Genomic DNA, 23,916 nt, shown 5'->3' with positions numbered 1-23,916 from the left:
CCACATCCATCCACACTGGCAGAAGAGGCTGGTCCCTCACCCATGTATGGCAGATAAAAATTCAGGGGGATATCTTGGGAGCAAGGAGTCCCAGCCCCATACAAGGCCACCCAGCCCAGGGTCCCAGTGCCAAGATGATAAGTTAAACCCCACAACTTCTGGCTGCAAAAACCAGTGGGGATTGAGTTGGTGGAAAAAACTGCTAGAGCCCTAAGCAGTTCCTCTTAAAGAACCCACACACAGACTCACCTACTCAGACTCACTCCCTCTGAGCTCCAGCACCAGGATAGCAGCTTAAAAGACACCAGTGGTATACAGGGAGGAACTGAATTGTCTGGTATCGAGGTGAGCAGAGGCCATTGTCCCTTTTCTAAACCATTTCCCTACAGAGTTGGCAAGCTGATGCCATATCTGAGACTGCATCAACCTGACTAACACTGTTTAACCTGCCTTGGAGATTCCCAGAGACTCCACCCTACCCAGTTTACAGGCCTCCCAAGCTGCTTTACCATAGGAATGGCTGATCTTAGCTCAGGCTTTACAACTTCCTAAATCCTATTGAACAAGCAATAGCTGGTTTAAGTGAGCCTCAGGTCCAGCACTAGCAGCAGCCAACATAGACTCACAGCTTGGCTTCTCCTAGGAATCTCCAAGCCAAGCATAAGTAGTAGCCACCTTAGATTGCTATATAGCTCAGGCAGGGTGGCTCCGGGCACAACACAGGTGGGGGCTGACCTTGGCCTGCACCATCTGGGAAACTGCAGGGCCAGCACATTCCATGAACAGCTATAGAGCACATTGAAGCATCACCACCCTACCCCTGCACAGCTGATCCTCCACAGAGGGTGGAGATTTGTGGTATGTGCTCACAGACAGTCCTTGCCCCTGACTGGCCTGGGTGAATCCCTCCTATTGACCTGCCATCAGCAATTAAGGCTCAACTACAAGAGAAGGGTATATTCAGCCCACACAAAGGGTGCATCTTAAGCACCCAGCTTGGGTGATAGGGGAAGCTATACCACTGGACCCTAAAAGACACATACCACATAAGGCTACACTACCAAGATATGGAGTCATAGCAGCTGTACCTAATACATAGAAACAAACACATGGAGGCTGCCAAAATGAGGAGACAAAGAAACATGGCCCAAATGAAAGAACAGATCAAAATTCTAGAAAAAGAGCTAAACAAAATGGAGATAAGCAATCCATCAGATGCAGAGTTCAAAACACTGTTTGTAAGGATGCTCAAGAAACTTAGTGGGGACCTCAAAAGCATAAAGAAGATCCAGTCAGAAACAAAGGGTACACTAATTGAAATAAAGAACAATTTACAGGAAACAACAGTAGAGTGGATGAAGCCAAGAATCAAATCAATGATATGGAATATAGAGAAGCAAAACACAACCAATCAGAACAATTAGAAGAAAAAAAAATCCCCCAAAATGAGGACAGTATAAGCAGCCTCTGGGACAACTCCAAGAGGTCCAACATTTGCATCATAGGGGGGCCAGAGGGAGAAGAGAAAGAGCAAGAAATTGGAAATCTATTTGAAAAAAATAATGAAAGAAAACTTCCCTAATTTGGTGAAGGAAATAGACATGCAGAGAGAGTCCCAAGTAAGATGAATGCAAAGAGGCCCACTCCAAGACACATCATAATTGAAATGCCAAAGGTTAAAGATAAAGATAAAGAGAGAATCTTAAAAGTAGCAAGAGAAAAGCAGTTAGTTACCTACAGGGCAGTTCCCATAAGACTGTCAGCTGACTTCTCAAAAGAAACTTTTCAGACTAGAAGGGATTAGCAAGAAATATTCAAAGTCATGAAAAGCAGGGAAGCAACCTACAGCCAAGATTGCTGTACCCAGCAAAGATATCATTTAGAATTGGAGGGCAGCTAAAGAGCTTCCCAGACAAGAAAAAACTAAGGGAGTTCATCATCACCAAACCATTATTATATGAAATGTTAAAGGACTTATTTAAGAAAAAAGAAAAAGATCAAAACAATGAATAATAAAATGGAAAAAAATACACATCAGTCAACAATTGAATCTTAAATACAAACTAAGCAAACAAGAAGAGCAGAGACAGAATCATGGATACAGAGAGCATTTTGATGGTTGCCAGATGGGAGGGTGGTGTGGGGGAATGGTTGAGAGGTGAGGGGATTAAGAAGTACAAACAGGTAGTTACAGAATAGCCATGAGGATATAAAATGCAGTATGGGAAATGGAGCAGCCAAAGAATTTATGCACATGACCCATGGACATGAACAATGGTGTGGGGCTTGCCTGAGAGAGTGAGGGATGCTGGGTGGAGGATAGGCAAAGTGGGAAATATCAGGACAACTGTAATAGCATAATCAATAAAATGTAATAAATAAAAAGGAAAAAAATAATTATAGTTAACATTTTTTTAGTACTTACAGTGTACCAGCACTTATTTTATTTAGTTTTTATAAAATCTCATTAGGTAGATACTATTATTATCTTCATTTTATGAATGAGGAAACTGAAACTTAGATAGATTAAGAAAGTTGCCTAAAGTCACTCAGCTGAGGTAACCTGACCCAGAACTCCATCAGTGCTCTGAACTACCCTGTTATCTTGCCTCTGGTTTACAATGCACTTTCATGCTTTTTGTTTCATTTGATCTTCATAGTACAGATTTGGTGGCCCTTTGTTATGGCTGAAAAAGTAAAATTAAGAGAGACTGGGCATCAAAAGACAATATCAAGAAAATAAAAAGTGGGCCCTGGCTGGTGTGGCTCAGTGGATTGAGTGCCAGCCTGTGAACCAAAGGGTCACTGGTTCCATTCCCAGTCAGGGCACATGCCTGGGTTGCGGACCAGGTCCCCAGCAAGGGACACATGAGAGGCAAACACACATTGATGTCGCTCTCCCTTTCTTTCTCCTTCCCTTCCCCTCTAACAATAAAAAAAAAATCTTAAAAAATAAATAAAACAAAAAATGGATAAAGGAGGATACATAGTGTCAGAAGGAGACTGACTTGGGGTGGTGTACACACAATACAATATACAGACAATGTATTATAGAATTGTACACAAGAAACCCATATAATTTTATTAATAAATGTCTTGCCAATAAATTCAATTAAAAATATTTAAAAGAAAGAAAATAAAAAGATAACCCACAGAATGACAGGGAAATTGCAAATCATATATTTGATAAGGGTTTAATATTCAAAATACATAAAGAATTTCTAACATCAAGAAGACAATCCAATTTAAAAAAGGACAAAGGACTTGAATACACATTTCTCCAAAGAAGATGTACAGATGGCCAGTAAGCCCACAAGAAGATTTAACACCCTTAGTCATTGGGGAAATATAATGAGATACCACCTCACACCTACTAGGGTGGCTATAATAAAAGAAATGGAAAATCACAAGTGTTGATGAGGATGAGAATGTGGAGAAATTGGAACCCTTGTATATTGCTTGTGGGAATGTACAATGGTGCAGCCACTGTGGAAAAGAGTTTGGCGGCTCCTCAAAAAGCTAAACATAAGATTATCATACTACTCAGCAATCCCCCACCTATGTGTATACCCAAAATAATTGAAAACAGAGACTTGAACTTGAACACCAATGTTCATTGTAGCATTATCCACATTAGCCAAAAGCTGGAAACAACCCAAATGTCCATCAATAGATGAATGGATAAGCAAAATGTGAGTAAGCATACAATGGAATATTGATCAGCCATAAAATAGAATGAAGTTCTGATACATGCTACAAAATGAATAAACCTTGACAACAGTATGATAAGTAGAATAAGCGAAACATAAAAGAGCAAATATTGTGTGATTCCACTTATATGAAATATCTGGGATAGCCCTGGCTGGTGTGGCTCAGTGGATTGACCACTGGCCTGAGACCAGAAAGATCACTGGTTTGATTCCCAATCAGGGCACATGCTTGGGTTGTGGGCCTGCTCAACCAGTTGATGTATCTCTTGCACACCGACATTTCTCTCCTTCTCTTTCTCTCTCTCTTCCCATCTTTCTGAAAATAAATAAATGAAATCTTTTTTTAAAAAAGCAGTGTCCGGAATAGAGAAATTCATGTAGATGGGAAGTAGATTAGATGTAACTGGGACTCAGGAGTGGGGAAAATGGAGAGTTAATGCAGAGTTTCTGTTTGGGATGGTGAAAAAGTTTTGCAAACAGATACTGGTAATGGTCGCACAAGGGTGTGAGTGTAATTAACACCACTGAATTATACACATAAAAATAGTTTAATGGCATATTTTATGTTTCCTATATACATGTGTGTATCACAATAAAAAAGGGGAGGCTAGGTGGAAAAAAAAGAGAAGAAAAACTATAAGAGAAAGAAAAGCCAGGGAGAGGAAAAGGGCGAGAGGGAGGAAAGAAGGAGCAGTTGAGACTTGTCCAGGCTCCCCCAGCAGGTGAATGTCGGAGCTGAGACTCACAGAACCAGCATTTCTGACTCACTGTGCTGCTTCTGCCATGCAGGCCATTCTCACGCATGCACACAAGCTGCCTTCCTAGTGGGCTCCCAAGATAGCTCATGCTGTCTGTGGTCTCAGGTGCAGCATCCAGTTCTGGTGGACTTGGCTGCTGTGTTGATGCACCCTGGAGTGGCCAGCCATCCCAGTTTGCTCTGGCCTGAGGAGTTTCCTGAAACACAGGACTTACAGGGCTCAAACCAACAAAGTCCCAAGCAAGCAAAGACAAGTTGGTCACCCTAAGCCACCTGAGGTGGTCAAGGGTTTTACTCATAACTCCTTTGCCCTCCACCAGTTGGTCTGCAAGGAGTGTCCCAGGAATACATACTACCTTCTCTAACTTCTGTGTTGCACCCTATACCTTTGTTAGCAAAAGTTCCACAGGTTTGTTATTCGTTTTACACTAAATTCACAGTAGTCTGAACCATGAGTGCACACATTTTCTCTTAGTCACGAAATAAGGAAAGAGCACAGGGAAGAGAGCACCTTAGGGTAAATCCTCATGTGGTTTCTAATTAACCCTGGGAGAGTAAACATGACCTGACAGGTAAAGCTGGGCTTCAGTGTAGCAGCCACATAAGTGTGCACCCACATCATCACCTCGGCCTCCTCATGCCCTTTGGTTTCTTATATTTGTAACCTTTGCTCTCTGCTTTCCATTTCAGGTGTCTCCAGTGAAAATCTGTGACTTTGACTTGGGCAGTGGAGTGAAACTGAATAACTCCTGCACCCCCATAACTACACCAGAGCTGACCACTCCAGTATGTATAGCTGGACACCCTGTGCCACCTTCTTCTGAGCTTCCGTGCATTTGGAGTGCCCCTGACCCAGAGCTCTGGAGTCCAGAACAGAGGGCCAAGGAAGGAAAAGCAAGCATACCCACAGCCCTTCCTGCTGCCTGACTTGTTATTCGGCTCACTGCTTTGGGCTGATAACATCCTCCCTGCCCCAGTGCTTAGTTGCTAATGAAACTGACATTAGCACTTTTAGCTGGGGTGGGTCCTCTGCCATAACGAGACATACTATATCTGCAAGAACAGGCTGAGCCCTGGATCCTGACCCAGGTAAAGACAGACACCATTCCTGGGCCGGCCCTTTGGCATAGGAGCGCGTGATAGCTCTGAGAGTCTTATTCCCACTGCCGAAGTTGTGGTGCGTCACCTTGTGATGGGGGATGGGGAGTGTGGTCTCTCTGTGGCAAGAACTGAGGTCCCAGGCTCCCTGTGCATAGGCTCGCTTGGCTGAGTCATCCTGTTGCTTCTCTCCCTTCACACTTCGTGCCCAGATGGTGCTGCTGGGGCCTCTTCTTCCTAAGACCTGTCTGTACACACTCAATATACTGTAATTATGGTTCTTTTGAGATTTGCTTGCTTTATTAGTGAATGTTTCTAATAATCTTTTTCTAAGACATGCATTTGACTATGCCCATGTCTTATCCTAGCCAACATTATTAGGAATGTTTGTATATTAGCTTTTATGACGCTGAGCTACCTTGTTCTCAAAGTCATTAACTCTAATTGCCAATAACAGAAAATGTCCTATCTCCATTTACCATCTTTCCATCAAATTAGTCGTGTGTGTTAGAGGTGAGAGATGTCTCTTGGTAAACATGAAATAGTGAAGAGGAGAGCAAGAAGAATTTTTTATTTTTACCAGCAGTTTTCTGTGCAAGGATGGAGGAAGGAATCCTGGATCATGGGCTTACCACTGAGGTGCTTGAACAAATCCCTGTCCCATTCTAGTGCTTGGTTTTCCCATCTGTAAAGTGGGAGAAGTGGGGAGATTAGAAAACTCTTTGTTTAAGAGTTTTAGCTTTGGTGGTCTCTTAATTCAAATCCTTGTACTTTCCTGCTCTAAGCTAGCAGGGAAGCTGAGCAGAACTTGACTTTAAAAAATCCTTGCTTTGTGGAACCAGTCTCCACAGATCTCCCTCCCAGAACCATGTTCCCGATGCACTGAAGCACCTGTACACTCAGTGACTGTATACAGAGAGCTGAGGCAGGGAGAGATTCCTGGAGCTTCTTGACCAAGGGTCCCTGTTCACTAGAGAAGGACCTGGAAAGATAAGAAGGTGACCTGGAACTAGTCACATGGATCACGGGGAATCCGTGACAGCACTCAGTTTCCAAAAGTTCAGTCGGCCCAGCTTCTCTAAGTGCCTTCGTGGCATCAGGCGAGCTCCCTGGCTGGCTTTCCTGACGGCTTCTTGCTCTGCAACTCAGTCCTCTCGCTCAAGTCCCATTGCATCCTGTTCTTTGCCATCCCCTCTTCCTGTAACTAAGCCTCTGTTCTCTGCCACTTTCCCCTTGCCAACCCTGGCCCCACAGTGCGGCTCTGCAGAATACATGGCCCCGGAGGTGGTGGAGGTCTTCACAGATGAGGCCACGTTTTACGACAAGCGCTGTGACCTGTGGAGCCTGGGAGTGGTCCTCTACATCATGCTGAGTGGCTATCCGCCCTTTGTGGGTCACTGTGGGGCCGACTGTGGCTGGGACCAGGGAGAGGTCTGCAGGGTGTGCCAGGTGAGCACAGTCCCCAGACCCACTACAGAGGGCTGGCTGGAGGTCAGCATGGTTGTGGGCTGCCAAGCAGAGCTGGGTGTGGGGATTATTCCTGATGTAGAAGAGATACATAGTACCCCTTCCCTCTTGTGTCCAAGGGCAGGGACAAGGTGAAATAGAGGTAACTGGGCACTGTAGCCCAGCGTGACATCCAGGGAAGATTGTTAGAGAAGATCATGCCTAAGCTGAGTCTGAAAGGATGTGTCTTGCCTTCTGGGAGAGGGGCAAAAAAATACAAGTAGAAAAAGAGGATAAGCAAAGACATGAAGGTTTGCAACAGCTAAGTGTGTAGAGGGAAGAAGAGTAGAGTACAAGGCTGATGGTGGTGGGAAATGAGACCTGAGGGGTTGCCAGCAGTCCATTCCCAGAGGGCCCTGTATGAAGGGCCAAGGAATCCCCGCTTTGTTGTCTAACTGGTATTTCCCATGCATCAACACCCAGCCTGCCAAGTAGCAGAGCCATCCTGCCTGCCAGGGGCATTCCGTGTCATTTGATGATATAGGGGCGAGTACGAGGAGTGCGTGGTGTACCCCAGCTATGAGCTGTGGCTTCAACTGGGGCCAGGGTGACTAGATCAATGACAGGCACATCCTGCCCACCCGTGGCCAGTGTCACCTCAAGGAGAACCTTCTTTACCTAGAACAAGCTGTTTGAGAGCATCCAGGAAGGCAAGTACGAGTTTCCTGACAAGGACTGGGCACACATCTCCAGTGAGGCCAAAGACCTCATCTCCAAGCTCCTGGTTCGAGATGCGAAGCAGAGACTGAGTGCTGCCCAAGTTCTGCAGCACCCATGGGTGCAGGGGGTGAGTAACCCAGGGAAGGGTGGCATTCCACCTCCTCAGGCCTGCAGCGTGACCATGAGGAAGCTCTCATACCCAGGTGGCTGACCTCAGCTGGAGGGAGATTGTATAACACTCTCAGTTCCTGTGCACATAGAGTGAACTGACTCCTACCCCAGCCCCAGCCCGTGTCCCATACTGGTCATAGACTTGGCTCTAAGCCTGGTCACAGACTAAGGCCACAGCTGACCCACGCCTCTTGGGGGATTCGGCACATGCATCCCACTGTTGGCAGAGCCATGCAGCCCAGGAAGCAGCTGGTGTTGTCACTGGGGCCTGTAGTACCACCCCCTTATACAAAAAGATCATTCACTGAGAGCATGAGGAAGCGGACCTTGGTGCCCTCCTTGCTGGGTGGCTGCATTACGGGCACATGCATTCTCCTTGTGGTCCTAGGGTCTGCGTGCAGCTTGATTGAAAAGCAAATGGGGGCGTTTTCACCAAACTAAGGATCTAAGTCTTCACTAGAAAATATTTTAACCATCCTCCGTCATTAGTCATGGGACCTGACTTCTGTCCCTCCAAGGGGTCTGCCAGGCCTCCTGGGAGTCACTGTGTCTCCTTCGTCTGCCAGGCTCGAGCCAGCCTCATGGCCCCAACAGCCCCATGTTACAGGTGGGGGTGCAGTCCTGTGTCTCTGAGCGGCTAACCCCAGCCACTTGAGAGTTGCTCTCTTTGCTGAGTGCCCACAGTGTCAGGCACCGGTCACAGTGGGGTGAGTGAGACCCAGCTCTGCCATCGTGTTCTGACAGGGAGAGGGAAGCAAGGGAGCACGTGACAGGATAGCCTAGCAGATGCTCAGGGCACCAGCGGACGGCCACCCACCTCTCCTCTGGACAGGCAGGGGTTGGGAGGTGGTGGGGAATGGGAATGTCTCACAGGGGAAAGCCCTGGAGCTGGGTGTTAGGGGATGATTAAGGCTTTGCCAGGCAAAGTGAGGGCTCTCCTCCCAGAGGCAGCTGGGTTGAGGGCTGCTCCTTGCTTGTTCTCTACTTGGAAGATCTGACCCTGCAGGCAAACCTGTGCTGGGTCCTGTGCTGGGCCAGAGCCAGTAGTAACCTACCCACTCTGTGCTGGTGTGGGTGGGGGCAGCTCTTGAAGAAGGGGGCAGCTCACCCACACATCTATCCTTCCCATTCTAGCAGGCTCCAGAAAGGGGACTCCCCACGCCGCAAGTCCTCCAGAGGTAAAACTCCCACCACACCCAACACCCTTCCTTCCTTGGCTTTGACTTTCAAGCTCTCAGCCATGTTGGGATGAAGGTGGGGGATGGGGAGCTCAGGTATCCTCCTGAAGTGGCTCCCTGGCCTCCCTTCTCCCGACTTCTCTTCCTCTCATTACTCCCTGCAGTAAATGTCTCCCTCATCTCTTCTTCCCCAGCCCTCTAGCACCTTCAAGGCCTCTCCCAGACTGTGTGCAGGACACTTGAATCCTAACTGGAAATCACCATTTGCAGCCCCCAAACCGACCTTATCTGTGGGTTATTACACCAAGCTTTCCCTCTGCTGCTATAGTTTGGTGAAAGCAGCAGGAATCTGGGGCACTGTAAGGCAGTGGTATCAAATGTGATATATATACTACTAGACAAGCAATAATAATAATGGCCACTGCATAGTAAATACTTAACCACATGACAGATACTGTACAAAGATTATATCCATAATGGTCTTCAGGATAAATTTCAAAGACAATTGTTCCTATTATCCCATTTTATAGTTTAGAAAACTAAGTAAGACACAGAAAGATGAAGTTAACTTACTCAGGGCCACACAGTAGCCTTGCAAGTTTGACTTTGAACCTGGATCTGTTTGACTTAAGTTCCTGTCAACACTTACTCACATTCTTCGTGAGCACTGCCCTATTCCCAAAGGGCCATCGCTAGGGCACTGTGGGAACCCCTGCAGGAACCAGCCTCAGGGCCAGTTTCCAGGAACTACGTAGGGAAGTCTTACACATTTATCATCTCAATTCATCTGAGCCAGAATGCCACTGCCCATCCTGGGTTCCTACCTGATTCTCTAGAGCTGCATCCACATGCTTTGAGGCTCCAAACCTCAGATCCACCTGAGCAGATTTATTCAGCAAACTCAAAGTGCCTTTTATGTGCCGGCACTGAGCTGGCTTTTGGGGACACAGACACAAAGGCACAGTCCCTGCTCTTGAAGCTCCCTGCCCTGATGGGGTAGAGGGATATATATATACACGGGCAGGTTTCATGTGCCAAGACCCTTTCTCTGATAGAGCTCTGTGCAGAGGAGGGAGCTCTGAGTGAAAGGGGCACTTGTCCCCTTTAAGTCCAAGGACAGTGATTGAGAGTCAAAGCCATTCCGGCTTCAGTGAAATCAGACGGCAAACCCATGCAAGAGTGACTTCGGAGAGAGCAGCCTGTGCCAGCTTGGCAAACCTGGGGGCGTGTGGAACTGCGGCAGCTGGTGGGGGTGTGGAGGAGCTGCTAGCCTGGCTGAGGCCACTGAGTCCTGTCTCCCTCTTTGCTCTCCCTTCCATCCCTGCAGAAATAGCAGCACAGTGGACCTTACGCTCTTCGCGGCAGAGGCCATTGCCCTTAACCGCCAGCTGTCTCAGCACGAGGAGAATGAACTGGCAGAGGAGTCAAAGGCACTGGCCGAGGGCCTCTGCTCCATGAAGCTTTCCCCTCCCTCCAAGTCCCGCCTGGCCCGTCGGCGGGCCCTGGCCCAAGCAGGCCGCAGTGGAGATGAGGAATCGACACCTACCTCTCTCTGACCGGCTCCAGCCACACCTTTCAGGCCCTAGGCCTGTCCAGGCATTGCCCCCGGAAACCTGTGAGGCCAAAGTCTTCAAAGAAGGCAGAGGAACCTGCTGTGTGGCTGCAGCAGGGCTTTTTCATCCGCCAAGGCCCTGAGGTTCCCACCCAACCCCCATACCCCCAGAGACCTCAAGGAAAAAGCTTTTTCCAAAGGGGTTGTCTTTGAAAAGGAAAGCAATCACTTGTCACTTTGCATAATCGCCTGAGGCAGGGACATCTCTGCTGGGCTCTTGCCCACCTGCTCACCCGCCTGCAGATCCTGGATCCAGCCTGCTCTGGTGAAGGAACCGGCTGCAGCCTTCAGGGAGCCAGCCTTGAGAAGCTGACAGAGGCTCTTCCCTCCCTGCACTGTCACCCCTGCTCAGCCGGTCCTACCTTCCTCTGTCCTCTGGATGTCCTCCCCCAGGGCGAGGCAAAGCCATCCCCTCAATTCAGGGAAGGGCAGAGAGACTTTGCATCCGGAAGCCAGACCAGTCTTCCAGTCTGTAGCACAGAGAAGCGCATAATCTTTCTTTGCCGTGACCGAAATGTGTCCCTCATTTATCATCCTCTTTCTTGTTTGGTTGGGATTGCTTCTAAAGTCAGTATTATTTCGTTTTTAAAAATGTTTGGTTTTTTTAACCATGCTCTTCCACCAGAGATGGGAGTTTGAATTCCCACTGCAAGCCCATGGACTTGCCAGAGCGTGCAAAGGCTCCCTCTCCTTTTGCTGAATGTCCGTGCTTTTGGAAGCTTTAATCGGCAGTTTCCTATTATTCTAACTGGTTTTAAGCTGTTGTGAGATGATAAGCACCTGAGAGACCGAGTCTGCCGCTGCATCTCTCAGGCCCGGTGTGGAAGGCAGCACAGGTCTGGGGCAGTTACAAGGATCTCTGTGCCTGAGGTAGAGCCAGGTCCAAGGCAGCCCAGCTGCTCTGCTCTGAGCGACCTGGAGCTTGCCACCTGCCAGAGAGCATGAAGGCTAGCCTGGATCAGATAAGCTGAGCTGCTGAGTTACCTGAAGAAAATCAACATGTATATGTCAGACTTTATACAACACAATGATGCTATTTTATGTTGAGCTTGTTTTAATAAAAGTTTTAATAAAACTTTTAAATTGTTGCTGCGGCCGTCCTGGTAGTCCTTTCTTTACCTGCAAACCTGAAGAGGAGACAGGCCTTCTGGAGAGGGGCTGATCCCCGCTGGTGCCCCTTGTCAGGACCTCTACACGTAGCGCCTCATTGGATTCATAAAACAGGGTGAAGGAGAGTGATTGCTTTTCTTTTTCAGGTGAGGAAATGAAATTCATCAAACATTTGTTAATCTGCTAGCCTGTGCCAAGACCCAGAGATGAGTAAGAAACAGCTCCCGCCTTTTAGGATCTCCCCATCCAGTGGAAGAGGTGGCGTCAGCAACCATCACACAAGCTGGCTTCCAAGCCTGCTGTAACAGACGTGCCCTGCACACAGCCCAGCCCACCCACCCAAGTGGGAACAAAGTTCCCTTTTGTCCAAAGCAGCTCGAAGCCCTTGAGGTTCCATTGTGTCCCCGGGGTTGTGTTTGTCCTTCCAGAGTTGGCTGCAAAGAAAAGGGGTGCCTCACATCCATGAAATTGTCCCATGAAATCCCCAGAACCAGGCTGGACAGGGCTAAGGCAGGAAGGGCCCTTATCAGTTCCCAAGGAGGTGGCAAAAGGGAGGTCCGATCGTCAGGGCAGTGGACTGAGTGCCCTTCACCCTGGGGAGCTGGGATTAGGGGCTCTTCACTCTGGGGGCAGATGATGGGCCCAGCTGCCAGCTGTCCTGCACTGTGAGTGCCTCCATGTTAGTGATAACATACTTTCTGTGGCGGGCTTCCCTTTGCAGGAACCCTTACCACCCCCCACATCCTGTCTTCATCTGCCCGGAGTGAGATGGGCTAGAAAATCAAGCCTGGCCCTGGCCAGCATGGCTCAGTGGGTTGGGCATCATCCTGAAAAGCAGAAGGTCGCAGATTCCATTCCCAATCAGGGCACATGCCTGTGTTTTGTGCATGTGAGAGGCAACCAATCGGTGTTTCTCTTCCTCTCGTTCTCCCTCCCTCCCCCTGTCTCTAAAAATAAATAAATAAAATCTAGAAAGAAGGAAGAAAAGAGACAGAGGGAAGGGAGGAAGGGAGGAAAAAGAAAGAGGAAATCAGGCCTGCAGAATCTGAGCCTTTTGGCCCAAAGTCTCCCAGTCCCTGTGGACTCAGAACCAGGGTATGAGTTTTGCCTCTAGACTCCAGCCCCAGCCTGGTCAGTCCTTCAGGCTGGCCCAGCTGGGGTGTGACTTTCAGGGTCTTCCTGGACCAAGCATTCCCCCTCCCACCCCCACCCTGCCCTGCACGAAGCCCCAGCTGCTCTCTCTTGCCTCGGAGCCCTCTGCATCCCACCTCCTCACCCTAGTCCTCCTGGCAAGGCCCTCTCATCCTCCAGTCCCCTGCTTACATACTGCTGCATCCACTCTGGTTTTGCTGGCATTAGTGTGTGCTTATTTTTTTACTAAGTAACACATGCTTTCTGAGAAGCTTGCAGGCAACATCTCATTGAATTCTCACAGCAGTAAGGTACTATTATTTTACCCTGCTTAACGTGAGAAACCAAGCAAAGAAGGAGAAAAAAAATAGCTTGCTCCAGGGCTGTACAGTTAGGAAGGTGGGACTGGAATTCTTTCCAGAGAGGCTTGGGTCCCGGAACTGTGCTGTCCAGGTTTAAATCCCAGCTCTGCCATTTACTAGCTTTGGGCCTTGGGCAGGTTGCTTATTCTCTGGGGGGGTCTTGGTTTCTTTAACCAAAAATTGGGCAAGCTGTTGTGAAAGTTATAAATTACTAAATGTAAAGTGTTTAGAGCAGTTCCAGGCACACACAGTAAGTACTCAATAATTGTTGACCATGATAGTTTTGGTTATTTTTATTATTATCTCCTGGGGCAGATTTACTCAACTGAGTCCTAGTGATGGAGATGAGCTTTCCCCCTGCCCTTGGCTTGTGTGGGTAGAGATAGGTCTGGGCTTTCCAGACAGGCCTGGCCTCTGGCCCTTCGTGGGATCCTCCTGCTGACAGGCAGTTCTGTCCCTCTGGGGTGGGGTCCCTGTCCCCAAGGGGCAGATGTAGGGGCCAGGATCCCTGAGTTCTAGTCCTTCCTCTGCCACTGTTCACTAGGCAACCTTGGGAAGTGCCTTGCCCTTTGAGGACCAGGCCGTGTGCCTGGCCCTGCCAGGCAGAGGCAGATGTGGCAGGCACACTGCGGGAGGCTCTGAGACCTGGAACTGTGGCAGCTGCTTCCCGGGATCTAGGGCGCACACTTGGGTTGGACAGCAGGAGAGAGCTGACCCCAGACAGTGGAGTGTCTGAGACCTCAGGCCTCAGCCCCATGCTGGTTTAAGCAGAACCAAGGGACTCCTGTATCAGCCCCATCTGGGGCCTTGGCACAGGAATCAAGTCTTGTCCCTCCAGGTGCCCACCTGTCTGAGCTCTGGGGCCCCTCCTCCTTCCTGGCCGACTGTCCCTCACCACACTTAGCTGCATGAACAGCAGTGCCTGGGTCCCATGCCAACTGCTCCAGCTACTTAGGTCTAGAGGGGATAGAGGAACAAGGTTCCCCCATGGCTGGTACTCTCGTTGCCATGGTAGCAGTTGCCTTGGAAGCTGCTTCCCAACTTCAGCTTCCAAACAGCCCAGGAAAGCTGCCATCCCCCAGGGAATCAGTGAATTAATCATGCTCTTTTCCAGGGTCCTCACCCCTCAAGGAAAATAAACGGAAGTAAACCAAGCTGAGTCGTCTTACCCACTCTTCCTCCCCACCCACAAGCTACTTTTGGATCTGGGAAGGAAAGCTCAGAGGCAGGTGCCCCCCAGTCCTGGCCTCACTAGGAGATGAGGAGAGATTGTGTGACGAAGTCGGTGGTGACCCATGGCCTAGTCACACCCTAAATCTGGGGCTTGGGGAACCCGGGCTTCAGGGAGGAGGGCTCTGGTGCTTGTGGCGTGGGGAACAGTGAGGGACCCAGCTCTAGGGCCTTGAGCTTCCATCTCATTTACCTATTGTAGTAAGCACATCACCACCCTCTTTCAGAGATGACACAGCCTTCACAGAGACAAGAACTGGCAAGCTTTCCTCTCTACATACGTAGTCAGTGGAGGAGCAGGCGTCACAACATTCCGAGTTGCCTTTAGAGACGCTCTCCCATGATGAGGGAAAAGACGAAGGCCTGGACTGATTCTTTCAGACATAGCGTCTCCCTCTGATGGTGAGGCTGCCAATTCCTTCATCTCAAATAAGATAAGTTAGAATTTCCAGGGCAGAGATATGCTAGAGTGCTCCCCAACTGAGCAGGGACCCCAGCGGGGACCCTGGGACAGCCCTGCCACTCCCACGGCTCAGTTTCCTCACCAGTTCTAGGAAGCAGCTGGCATGGTGCTGGGGTTCTGTGATCTTGTAACTGATACTGTGCCCTGAGGGATTTACAATGTCCAAGAAAAACTCTAATTTGGAATTTGGTTTCCAGCTTTTAGAGGTCAGAGTGTTCTTCTGGAATCTGATGCTCACAATGCACAAGCATCCCTGACTCCAGCCTCTGCTGTCCCCATTCCCATTCCCAAGTGTAGCCAAGTGAGACCTAGGATGGCGCAGCTGGCCCGAATCCCACAGTGCAAGGTGGGAGATGTGGCAGGCTAGTGAGAGCCTCTGTCTTGCTGGCGGTGCAGGAGCGCCACCCTCAGCCTTACACCGTGAGAGGAGCTGGCACAGGCCTTGCCCACCCGGGTTCTGCAAACACATGTGGGAATGGAGCCTCTGTGGAGGGTGTTCAGATCCCCAAAGCTTGACATCTCAGGAACATGTTTCCATGGGCAATTATTCTGACTGCTCTTTCTAAAACTAGTCAGTGGGGGATCAATTACGTGTAACAGAGACATGGTCTGTCATTTGATGCCTAATTAGAGAAATAATCAGACCTCATCCTGGTGAGAGGCACGGGGGATGTTGGCAGCAGTGGCTGTGGCTGGGAAATGTCCACCTCCAAGGGCTTTCTCTTCTGAGCCAGGATCACAGGCCAGGGAGCCCACCGGTGCTCTGCAGGCACCCCTCCTCTCTACACACCTTTCAGTTCATCCCTGTGCCTGCCCAGGCCTGTCTCCAGCACCTGGGCCATGCCTTCCCTCAGCTGAAGCTCACTCAGGTGACTCCGGCCCTCCTAGGCCCCTACCCCACACCAGGGAAACTGCCTATTAGAGACAGAGGCCCTGTGGGGCCCTCGGCCCTCCTCTCTGTGCATCTGAGGTGGTTGTGTGGGTCCAGGGCTTCCCTGACCTCCGCCTTGTGTCCAGAAGCCTAACCCAGGTCCCCTCTAGGCATGGCATTCTGTGGAGCTCACAGTCTTCAGAGGGGACACAGAGAGAGTGAAGACTGATGGTGGACACTTTGGGACATGGCAGCAGTGACAGGCAGCCCACCCAGCACCATCAGAATTGGCTTCACAGCATTGGTGCGGGCTGAGCAGCGTCCCGTAGGATGAGGCGGTATGCCCCAGATTGTAGGGCCCGGGCAGACACTCAACGGGAGGACAGCAGAGAAGGGAAGGGGGAGGGCAGGGCAGCCTTGGAGGCAAAGACCTTGGGCCCAGCTGTGCCAGATAGCAGATGTGGGGAGAAATGGGAGACCCAAAGAGAAGATAGAGGGGCCAGTGGTAGGAGCCTGGGGACTATGCCCAGGTGTCTGGGTATGGGGCTAAGGCCAGGGCCTTCCTCTGGGCCCAGGGAGGCCCTGATCCACATAGGGCCAGAGAATGAAATTAGTGATGAGAGCTAGAACTGGGGGGTGTGACAGGGCTGGGCTGGCTGGGCTGGGTGAGCACTGCCCAGCCTCAAGTTGGTGGATCCTGCAAGTAGGTCAGACAGGCTGGGCAGAGAAGCTCAGGCCAGAGGTCAGGGGGCACCAGCCATGTCCCAGTCTCCCTACCCAGGCCACAGACACCCAGACCCCACCCAGTCTGATTCCAATTTCGATTCCTCTCCCAGCCCTAACTCATAAGAGTTTCCTCCTCCCCTGTGGTCCCCACCACTACCCTTCTCTGTCAGTCCTGGCCAGGGTTCCCAGGAAGCTAGAAGGTCTCACCCTCTCAGCCCACAAAAAACCAAAGGGATGTGGGTACCAAGCCCAACTGAGAAAGGGAGGATCTCAAACTAGACTCCTCAGCCCTGCCTAGGAGCTGGAAGTTATGGGATGGCGGGCCAGAGAGGGAGGGCAAGGGTACGGAGTAGATTTGAAAGGATCTCTCTCCTCCTCCTTTCATAGTCTCTGTTCCCGTCTCTTGAGGGTCCTCCAGGTCTCTTTCCATCTTTTTGTCTCTCAGTCCTTAAGCAGGGGCCCTAGGTGCATCTCCAAGCCAAAGGGACAGCAGGGTGGACCCTGAGCATGTGGCCAGGGAGCCTCCTCACATCCTTGGCTACTGAACTGCATGTGAAGCCAGTGGCTCATCCTGCCCCATCAGGGACCAGCAGTGGAACCTGGGCTGACTGCCCTAGTGGGCCTCTGGGACCCAGGCAGTCGCTCACATTGCAATCTCATGAATAACTCAGCACCTCCCTGCTGCCTGCATCTCAGAGGAGCCTGGCCCCTGGGCCAACCTCCCCCACTGCTTTAAACTTTAATAGGCCAAGGCTCAGTGGCAGCTGAGCGAGCTCCAGGGAGCTGGGGCAGGATGATCTGGGCAGGGGAGCTTGGGCTAAGCTCTCCCAAGAGGAGGCTGGCAGTAGAAGACCCCATGGGGCAGGCCCAGCTCTCCAGAATTCTGGCAGCCATTGCCAGATGTGGCCAGACAGGAGTCCCCAAAGTGGTCCCCAGCTTAAGGGGCCTCTAGGAGATGAACAGTAAGGTGGGGTGACCTGGAAGAGATCTTAGGTCAAAGTGGGGTTGCGGTGGGGTGGGCACTCAGGAAGGCTGTGGGATAGAATTGCAGATAAATTTAAGGGTAACAAGCCCAGAATCTTACTGGCCAGGAACTCCCACCTGGAAGGTGGAACTCCAACAAAGAACAACCAAGAGGATCAAGACTGCCAGGACTTTCTGGGGACAGGCACCACTGGTAGGACACGGCACCGGGGCAGGCCTACATGGACATCCCCATCAGCAACAGAGACTTCCGCTGCCTGCAGCTGGCCTGTGTGGCCCTTGGCCTGGTAGCTGGCAGCATCATCATCGGCGTCTCCGTGTCCAAAGCTGCAGCTGCTGTGGGTGGTATCTTTATTGGCGCCGCTGGTCTGGGTGAGCAGGTGCTGGGCTCAGTCAGGGAGCAGGGGCACGGTCAGGTGAACAGGAAATGGAGGGGAGGACTGAGATAACAGGAACTGGTCAGGGAGGGTGGAAGCTAGAGGTGTGAGCAAGGCAGGCTTGGGGGCTAGGGGCTAGGGAGGAGAGGAAGGTTGGGTGAGGTTCCTTCCGTGGGCTGTCAGAGCAAGGAGAGGGGAAAGAGGGCGCAGGCTGCCACATTCCTCTCTGGCTGATCCCCCTATGGCTTTCCAGTCTCAGGCCTGGGCTGTCAGGTTGGCAGTGGGATTTATAAGCCTGTTGTGGGTGGGTTGATTGGAGCAGGAAGAAGGGGACAGGGTTCCCAGTGGACCCTCCTTGAGCCAAGACAGGTTGCAGATCAGACAAAGGCTATGTCTCAGCAGCAGATCTGTCTCTCCAGGCATCTATCCACCTGTCTATCTGGGCCAGTCCCATTGATGTCCCCACAGTGATGCTGAGTAGCAGCTCTCACCCCACTCCAACACCCCAGGCCAAAAACAGAACCAGAAGCACTAGGCTTGTAGGCTCTGGGCATCTGTAGCTGCAAACTCCAGCCAAGAGCCATAGACACTTGGTCTGGGGAGGAAGTGGGAATGTGTAGGGCAAGAGCCACTCTTCTGCTACCCCCTCCCCAGGTCTGGGTAGAGAGGAGCACGCTAAGGAGACCCTGGTCCTACCCTGGGGACCCTGGAGGAGGATGGGGCAGAGGAAAGCTGGTGGTGGTGGTGGCAGCTAGGCCCACTTCCAGCAGGCAGGGTAGAACCTGTAGCCTCTTCTCCAAATAGGCACTGCTCTCTGTCACTCCTGGTGCACACACTCACAGGCTTACATTTACATACCCACAGTTCCAACCTGCATACTCATGCTCCTCCATGCATGTTCAATATCACCTTCTAAACCACCCCCAGGCTCAGCCCACCCCCCACTTCAGCGTCTTGCACCCACCAGGAACCTCCCCATCACAGAACCCCTCTGTGTCTCTCACCCCAGGGCTTCTCATCTTGGCCTACCCATTCCTGAAGGCTCGCTTCAACCTGGACCACATCCTGCCTAACATAGGTGAGTCTTCTCCCCAGCCCCCTGTAGTCTCTGCCAAAGACCGTGCGAGACCCTTTGTGTGTAACTCTGGGGTCCACTGTGTGGGGGACCAGCATCCACATGTGTGACTGCTCCTGGCTCTGTGTGTTGGAGTTGCCTCTGTGTGTGTGTGTTTGGGTATGTGGTGCATGCGTTGCTATGACTACAGCACAGCAGACTCCAGCCTGCCGCAAGAGTGCCTAAACCAGCTCAGAGCACCTAAAACTCCCATCTCCCCTGTTGATTTTCCATCTCCCTCAAACCCCCAAGATCTCCAGATCACCCTACTTCAACCATGAACCACCATAAACACCTATCTCCCTCAAGATCTTAGGACCCTTTAAGGCTCCCTACTTCCTCTCACCTCCCAGCATACACACTCCCATCTCCATCAATCACATGGGGCTTTATATATCCCCAGTTCTCCCCAGGACCCTCGTCTCCTTAAAAAATTGCTATTTTCTCCTTCAATGGCCCATTTTCTTCCACCCCCGCCCCTCCCCCAACACATACACCAGCCCAGATCTTGTGGGAGACCTAAAGGAATGCAGTGGAGCAAAGAGAGCTGTAGGAATGGAGACTGGACAGCAGGAAGGACTTGATTTGAGAACGGCTTCGTGACCAGGGGTTTTGGGGTAATCTCATCCTGCAGGAAGCCTGAGAATCCACCCCCATCCAGGGCCAGACGGTGGGGAGGGAAGATCCAATGCCAATGGCAATAAAGAGGGTAAGTTCCAGAAATTCCAGAATCCATCTCCCCCTTTTCCTCTCTTCCTGAGCATCTTTGTGGATCCCAGTAGCAGAGGGGGCTGCCCCAGTCTCAGAGAGCCCGCAGAGTTGAGTAGTTTCTTCCATGTGTTTAGTCAAAACCCTTCTTGCTCCAAGCTGAGCTGAGTGATTCCTCGGGCCTCTTCGTCCTGCCCAGCCCAACACCTGGGCAGAAGGCACCTCACTGCCCCTTCTCCTCCCCTCCATCCATGCCCCAGTTTATTTTCTCTCTCCTTTCCCACTGTGATATCCAGCTCTCAGAGCTGGTGCCTGAAACTGGGCATCTTCTTCCTGCCCCGTCCCTGCACACTGGAAAATTCCAGAGCAGGAGTCTCTCAAAGGCGGCCCCAACCCACAGTGTCTGCCACCAGCAGTAAGATGCCTAATCTCAGAAAAAGGTCCTGTGCCAGACAATGTTCCAAGTGCTTTACATACATTAGTTTTTCCATTCTCAGAACAATGATATAAGGAAGGTACTATAAGTAGCCCCACTTTACATATGGGGCACAGGGAAATTAAGTGACATGGCTTGGAAGTAGTGGGGCCAGAACGGAGACCAGGGAGTCAGCCCCAGAGTGCTGCCTCTAACCCTCATACCAGGCTGCTGTCCTCTTGAAGGGCCGTTCAGACCATCCGGGCCTCTGTAAACAGGCAGAAAACTGCCTCTTGGGACACCCTCTCTTGCTATTCTATTTCATTCTGCTCCAGGGTCCCTCTGGGTTTCTCTGACCCAGAGATCTGTCTACTCAGGCAGCCCCGTCCTGGTCTCTCCTGCAGGAATCCGCAGCAGCCTGTCTACTGTGAGCAGAACCTTGGAGAAGCTGAAGCCAGGGGCCCGGGGGACTGGGGACAGCTAAGGCAGGGGCTGAGGGGCTGCTCCCTGTCCTGCCCTCCCTTCCTGCCTGACACCCCGATTTCAGAGCCCTCCTGGGTCCAAACCAGAGATGAACCAGGCCCTGGAGACACCAGACCTGCATTCACCTGGCCAAGGCTCTTGGCACAGAATCCACAGAGTGGGGAACCGGGGGTCTGGAGCAAGGTGTCACTGGAAGCCCTAAGCGGCCAGAGGCTTATTTCAGGCTCTGGACCTGGATTTTCTCTCTGAACTGCAGCTCAGTTTCCTTCACTTTTTGATCTACTGACTGGTTTCAATGGAATTTAGGCCCAGGGAGTACCCCAGTCCCTTGCTCCGGCCTGGCCACAGAAGTGAGCCACAGGCCCACAGGAGCCACAAACGGGGGCCTGACTCAGCCTCTGAGACCTGGCCCTGGGCCCCCAGGGCTCTCCAGCTGGATAGAAGGGCTGAATCAGATTTTGGGGGGATATCAAAACTCATGGACCTTAGCAGCAGTGAACCAGTGGGGAAATCCTACAAACAAAGTGGTCACTGCCATGACAGGAGGCTTCCTGGAGGAGGTGGCTCTTGAGCTGAGACCTCTCTTGAGACTCTTGGTGTTTGACTCCAGACAAGACCTCCGGCCTCCCTTCTTCTCCCCTACCCTCTCACTCCTCCTGAACAATCTAAACACATTCCAGTCTCCAAGCCCTGGCTTATGTTCCCCTGGAGGCCCCCCTGTACCTATCAACACCTCCACCTTTAAAGGCCTAGTTCCAAGAATCCCTGTAACCACAGTGCCCTCCTGGTCCTCTTCCACCAGCCTGTGTCTCCCTCTCTCAGCAGTCTCCAGGCAGGCTGAAGTCTTCTTTTTCACAAAACAATTATTAATCCTATTTAAACCTACTGTATGTTGCCCTTTTCCAGTCACCATCAGGGCTCAAAATGTTAATTTTGTGAGTAGGTACTCACAAAATGTTAACAGCCTAAATTTAATGGAAAAAAATTCACAGGATTTCTCTGCAGAACCCCTGAAGGCCCCACATACCCACAGAGTTTGGGCTGAGGAGGACCTGGCCCAGGTGCATGTGGCTGTACAGAAAACATCATTCCTCCCTCCACACCCCTCCTCATACACCTGCACCTTCGTAATCTCTACAGAGACATTCCCTCCTTGTGGCCTCTGCCCTAGTTTGGTGAGCAGAGGGCCAAGCTAGGAAGAGTCACATTCTCGAAGGATCAGTGCAGGTGGCACCTCCTCTTGGAAGTGTCCCCTGATTTCGCTGTGCTTCCACCACCCCAGGACTCTCTCCATCATAGCCCACATCACTATGAGTGGTCCTGGTCTATTTCCCCCTCTGGAGAGTAGCAGGCAGAGGGCTGGGCATACAGAAGATATACCCAGTGGATGTTGGAAAGGCTGACCAAAAGCGAGAGAGACCCTCTCACTGTACAGATGGGAAAGCCGAGACCCTGCAGGAAAAAGACTCATCCAGTCCCGTGGTGAGAGACTGTGGAGCCATGCCTTGTGCCCAGGTCTCCTCTCTCGCCCCACCCAAGGCTCTGCCTTCGGTGATTGTCTGCACAGGTCGCAGGGGCCAACTCCCTGACTGTGAAGGGATAGACCTCCCTAAAGGGGCTCGATTTCACTTACTCTGGCCAGCTGTGGAGCACTGGGTTCTTCCAGCCTGAGGGGAGTCAACTCCCCCCCTTGCACTTTCCTCCTCTTCTCCTCTTTCCTGCCTGCCCCTGCCCCTTCTCCTTTCCTTCCTCCTTTCCCTCAACTTCATTATCATCAACAGTAATTCAGGCCTGGTGGCCCTTCCTTGGTCAATAAGTAACCCCTCCTCCTGTCTATCTTCCATCCTCACCTGCATCACCCCCCACAAGGTGCCCAAGGGTGCAGGGGGTGAAAGGAGGCAGGGGGAGCCTGAGCTGTGGGGAAGATGTTCTCCCACCCTGGCCCACCATCAACCTGTCCCAGCCTTGATCTCCCCACGGCAGGCCTACGGTATCCCCAAAGACTGACAGGGCAAGGCACAAAGCGGTGTTGGGGATCAGAGTGGAATAAATTATGGAACAAGCACCTAGAAAAGCAAGAGCTATGTCCATTGGAAAGGAACTGGGTGGGGTTCGAAGGACCTGTGAAACTGGGTGGGAGTTCTCAAGGCCTGCCTCTGGTTCTGCTCTCTTTCCTCCTGCCATGGGCTCCTTGAGCTCTCCTTCCCCCCAGCACAGCGAATGTCCAGATACCCCCTTCCCGAGTGTATCTTCACTCTGGGCACTCCCGTCCCCTCGACCTGGTCACTGGAGCGGTCCGTGAGGAGACACACATCTTCTCCCTATCCATGCTTTGGAGAAAAGGTGGAGTTGGGCCAAGGAGAAGAGGTGGTGTGGTGGGTACTGTTATGGAGAAATGCCCTCTCACCTCTGAGCAGCTCCTGCACCCTCCAATAGCTACACGTGGGAGGAGGTGTGGACAGGGGCAGCTCTTTGGACCCTGCCCTGCCAGCGGTCTGTACAATAAACAAAATCAGTTCTATCCAATAGCCTGTTCTTTTTATTTTCTTTTTTTAAAGAGAATATTTTATTTATTTATTTTTAGAGAGAGTAAGGGAGGGAGAAAGAGAAGGAGAGAAACATCAATGTGTGGTTGCCGCTCACATGCCCCCTACTGGGGACCCAGCCCGCAACCCAGGCATGTCCCCTGACTGGGAATCGAACCCATGAGCCCAGGTCCACAGATGGGTGCTCAATCCATTGAGCCATACCAGCCAGGGCCAGTGGCCTGTTCTGACCTCAACTGTGGCTGTGCCCTGCAGGCCCCTGGCTGCGTGAAGAGAACACAACAAAAGTGGGGGAGTGCTTGGTCCAGGCAGACCTCTACATGTCACACCCCTGCTGGCCCCCCTGGGGGACTGACCAGGCTGGGGGTGAAGTTGGGGGAAAGACTCACATCCTGGTTCTGCCCACAGGGCCACTGTGCCTCCGTCTCCTTATCTGCAGATGGGGGCTAAGGACAGCACCACCCTCACAGGGCCTCTCTCAGGATGGAGGGTGCCTGGCACCTGTTCACATCAGGGAGAGTTTAGGATTGCATGGGTGAGTGAATGAAGGGGGAAGTTGGGGGCCTCTTCCAGCTGAACTTCGGGGTCTGGAAAGTCAGCACCTCTCGTGCCCACCCAGTCGTCTCTGTCACAGTCCCGGCAGGTGGGCCTTAACCTGGGCACCCCCTCCCCGTCCTTCAACCCCAAGGGGCCCTTCCCAATCC

General features: G+C 51.4%; 2 protein-coding genes across 9 annotated transcripts in view; both read left to right on the top strand.

Annotated features, from left to right (window-relative positions):
• MKNK1 (MAPK interacting serine/threonine kinase 1) overlaps positions 1-11,780 on the top strand; it is a 55,975-nt gene extending 44,195 nt beyond the window's left edge. For 6 of the 8 annotated variants that reach the window (XM_036026029.1, XM_036026028.1, XM_036026030.1 and 3 more), the window contains 5 exons: positions 5,158-5,253; positions 6,820-7,014; positions 7,694-7,858; positions 9,037-9,080; positions 10,408-11,780. In XM_036026029.1, the coding sequence (XP_035881922.1) occupies positions 5,158-5,253; positions 6,820-7,014; positions 7,694-7,858; positions 9,037-9,080; positions 10,408-10,636 (729 nt within the window). In that variant the 3' untranslated portion in view covers positions 10,637-11,780. The remainder of the gene's footprint in view (positions 1-5,157; positions 5,254-6,819; positions 7,015-7,693; positions 7,859-9,036; positions 9,081-10,407) is intronic. The other 2 variants (XM_036026026.1, XM_036026032.1) reach the window with 2 other exon arrangements.
• A 6,010-nt stretch (positions 11,781-17,790) lies between these two features.
• Positions 17,791-20,667, top strand: KNCN (kinocilin). Its single transcript, XM_028512632.1, has 4 exons — positions 17,791-17,941; positions 18,956-19,024; positions 19,695-19,769; positions 20,588-20,667. The coding sequence occupies exons 1-4, from the start codon at positions 17,791-17,793 to the stop codon at positions 20,665-20,667; spliced, it is 375 nt and encodes a 124-aa protein (XP_028368433.1).
• The last annotated feature ends 3,249 nt before the right edge of the window (positions 20,668-23,916 follow it).

This window comes from Phyllostomus discolor, chromosome 5 (genome assembly GCF_004126475.2).
Source record: "Phyllostomus discolor isolate MPI-MPIP mPhyDis1 chromosome 5, mPhyDis1.pri.v3, whole genome shotgun sequence".
Classification (NCBI taxonomy): domain Eukaryota; kingdom Metazoa; phylum Chordata; class Mammalia; order Chiroptera; family Phyllostomidae; genus Phyllostomus; species Phyllostomus discolor.
Note: the sequence above shows the minus strand (reverse complement) of the source record. Positions and strands in the feature narration are given on the sequence as shown.

Coding starts and splice junctions, on each gene's coding strand:
- KNCN (XM_028512632.1), top strand. CDS start 17,791: ATGGACATCCCCATCAGCAACAGAGACTTCCGCTGCCTGCAGCTGGCC. Junction 17,942..18,955: donor TATTGGCGCCGCTGGTCTGG/GTGAGCAGGTGC, acceptor CTCTCACCCCAG/GGCTTCTCATCTTGGCCTAC. Junction 19,025..19,694: donor CCACATCCTGCCTAACATAG/GTGAGTCTTCTC, acceptor CTCATCCTGCAG/GAAGCCTGAGAATCCACCCC.